Genomic DNA, 2788 nt, shown 5'->3' with positions numbered 1-2788 from the left:
CCTTCATTCACCAGAAAGGTTTATTCCATTTCATGTTTGTTTATTATACGTGTTTACGAAATACCTTCCTTCGATTCTTTATCCTAGTCCTAGGCAATACCCTATTTTGCAACATGCTCACCTCCTTCCCCCAAGGTTTCTCTTTTTCTGACCGTTACTCACAGTTGCCAAATTCCTAGTCTGTGACACTTTTCATAACTAGAAGATTTCATCATTTCTAATGACTTCCATTTTCTCACAGTGCCAAAAAATACACAACTTTTTTTGCCTTTAACAGGCAAGTACTGCTAGTACAGATATCTGTTAAATGTTTGTTTGGCGTCATTAAGTCTGTATATGTTTTGTAACAAGTACTAAAGAGAAAAGATTAGCTCATCTACTTTGTACTATGCTGAGTATAGCAAGATATATACAGATAATTTATAAACTTCTAATTATGATGATGCTGGAGAAGAAGAAAAATTAAAACATCATTAGCTCTGACATGAATATATATATTTCCATTTTTGATTACAAAATAATGACATACACCCATCACACAAAAACTTAAACACAATAAATATCTTTAAACATTTTATAAGAAAAAAAGTGATTATTTCACATTAAAACCTTTATATGATAGCTGATGTTTCATATGTAGTTTAAAGTACTTATTCAATTAAGGCTATGAAATATTAAAGACAAAAGAGGCAAGATAGAGGAAAGAAAGAAGAAAACATAAAAATATCTCATAAAATTCTGAGTCAATGAATGGCATTTAATGAAATTTTATATATACAAATCCTGAATTGTGCTTTTGAATTTTTTAAAAGCATCTTTGTTTTACACATTTCTAAAGATAGCTTTAGCTTGATTGGAGTAGCTCTCTGACATGTCTAAGTTATTTAGACCCTATTACATTATATAATTATTCCACACCTGGTCTCCCTTTCTAATAAGACTACATTATTTTAGGAAACTTGTATCTATAAAACAATGATCCATTTAAAAAAACACACACAAATGTACCAAAAACTCCCAAATGTGAGAGTATGATCTTCTTAGAAAATTCTATGTTTATTTTAGAAATGGGGCCACTTCTCAAAATTTTTAGAATTCCTTTTAGAAAACATCATCAGTTAAAAACCACGCAGGAAAGTGAAATCATGTTACTTTATAGAGCTTTTATTTTAATATATATGACATTACTCACCTAATTCAATCAACTTGACTTCAAATTACATTTTTTTGGCTGCATCCAAAAATCAATTTACCCCCCAAAGACAAAGATTTTCTACTACAAACGTTATTTTTTAAAAGTGTGAAAGCATTCTGAGAGCAGCATCACCCAATGTATTAGAAACAAAAGAAGCAGGTTAGAGGAAGGGTAAATAAAGCCTCAGCGGTAGTCAGGGCAGATGATTTTGGGGGTAGGATTTGAAACATAACTTTCTAATTATAATTTTAGAATACTTTTTAAAACAGCCACATTTCTTTATTTTTATACTTCAGGTGGCTGAATTTTATGGTAATAAACCACCTTTTCAAAAGCCTACAGTTTTTACATAGGATATGAATTTAAAATTTCCCACAAAGATTTTAGAGGGATGGGGTGTGAAGTAGACAGAAGAGTGTAAGGATAAGAATTTTCCGCTCCCAACCTAAGTACCCAAAGCAGGTGTCAGAGTAGCAAGTTCTAGAAATCTGAATTGAATGCTGGTGATTTAGAGGGTTCGGTAAGCAATTCTGAGGGTCTCTGTTCTTTCTTGAAACTCTATGTGTTTGAACAAATACTGATTGCATTCAATGATTCTGTTTCACAGTGTGATTCCTGTAATATGAGCTTTTCAGTAATTGTGAATTTTATTTAGTCATTTTTGGCACTTACAGTTCACAATGCTTGGTTGTGTGGTTTCAGATTATTTTAATTTTTGCACTTTACATTCCTTTTGGCACGTTTGAAGGTGACATTGTCTTGTGTGTTGTTTGGGGAACGATAGGCCTCCCAATCTGTATCTTTTTTAAATGTTTAGCTTTATGAAAAACACACTTCTCCCCAGGATCCTGCATTAAACGAAGCAGGTAAAAAGCTACCTTCACAAGCTGTGCACCCCAACTCTGCTTAGAGGCTGGTATCCCTGGCTCCAGATGGAGGCTGTTTGGCCAATGCTGTCACAGGTTCCGGTGGCCCTTCCCGGCAGAAAAGTACAACTGGAGTTTTACGAGCCCACAGGGCCATCTCCCCAGCTACCCCGCTGGTCGGATTGGAAGAGTTCATCCTGCTGCAGGCCCCCAGCCGGTTGGCAGACCGGTTTCTGGCCCGCGGGCCCGGGCCCTGGACGGGCAGGGAAGCGTCCACATTCCTAGTCCGGTAACCCTCTTCCCGGCTGCGCCCTAGCAGCATGGATATGTTGGGGTTGCGAATGGCGTAGATGACAGGGTTGATGGCCCCATTGGCCCAAGTCAGCCAGACAGCCACCACGTTGAAGAGCGAGGGGACCTGCGTGGCCTGGGCCTGGCGGGCAGCAGCCAGCAGCACCAGGAAGCAGTAGGGTCCCCAGCAGCAGATGACGAAGACGATCATGACTAGAACGGTGGTGGCGGTGCGCACCTCGCTGAAGAAGCGCAGCACCCGCGCGTAGGTGGTCACGGGCCGCACGCGCACGCCCGACAGGCGCACGGCCTTGCAGATGTGATAGTGGCAGAAGCACATGAGCAGGAAAGGCAGCAGGTAGCAGGCGACCACGAGCCCCACGCTGTAGGCCGCGCCCAGCTGCGCGGGGTCCGGGGACGTGCGGTAGAGGCAGCC

At 40.4% G+C, this 2788-nt stretch overlaps 1 protein-coding gene across 1 annotated transcript in view; it reads right to left on the bottom strand.

Moving 5' to 3' along the window:
* Positions 1-831: 831 nt before the first annotated feature.
* GPR135 (G protein-coupled receptor 135) overlaps positions 832-2788 on the bottom strand; it is a gene marked incomplete at its 5' end in the record, with an annotated part of 2264 nt that continues 307 nt past the window's right edge. Inside the window, one exon of the mRNA XM_006767721.2 lies at positions 832-2782. Within this exon, the coding sequence (XP_006767784.1) occupies positions 2102-2782 (681 nt within the window). The remainder of the gene's footprint in view (positions 2783-2788) is intronic.

Source organism: Myotis davidii, unplaced genomic scaffold (genome assembly GCF_000327345.1).
Source record: "Myotis davidii unplaced genomic scaffold, ASM32734v1 scaffold281, whole genome shotgun sequence".
NCBI lineage: Eukaryota > Metazoa > Chordata > Mammalia > Chiroptera > Vespertilionidae > Myotis > Myotis davidii.
This window is presented reverse-complemented; position numbering and strand designations above follow the sequence as displayed.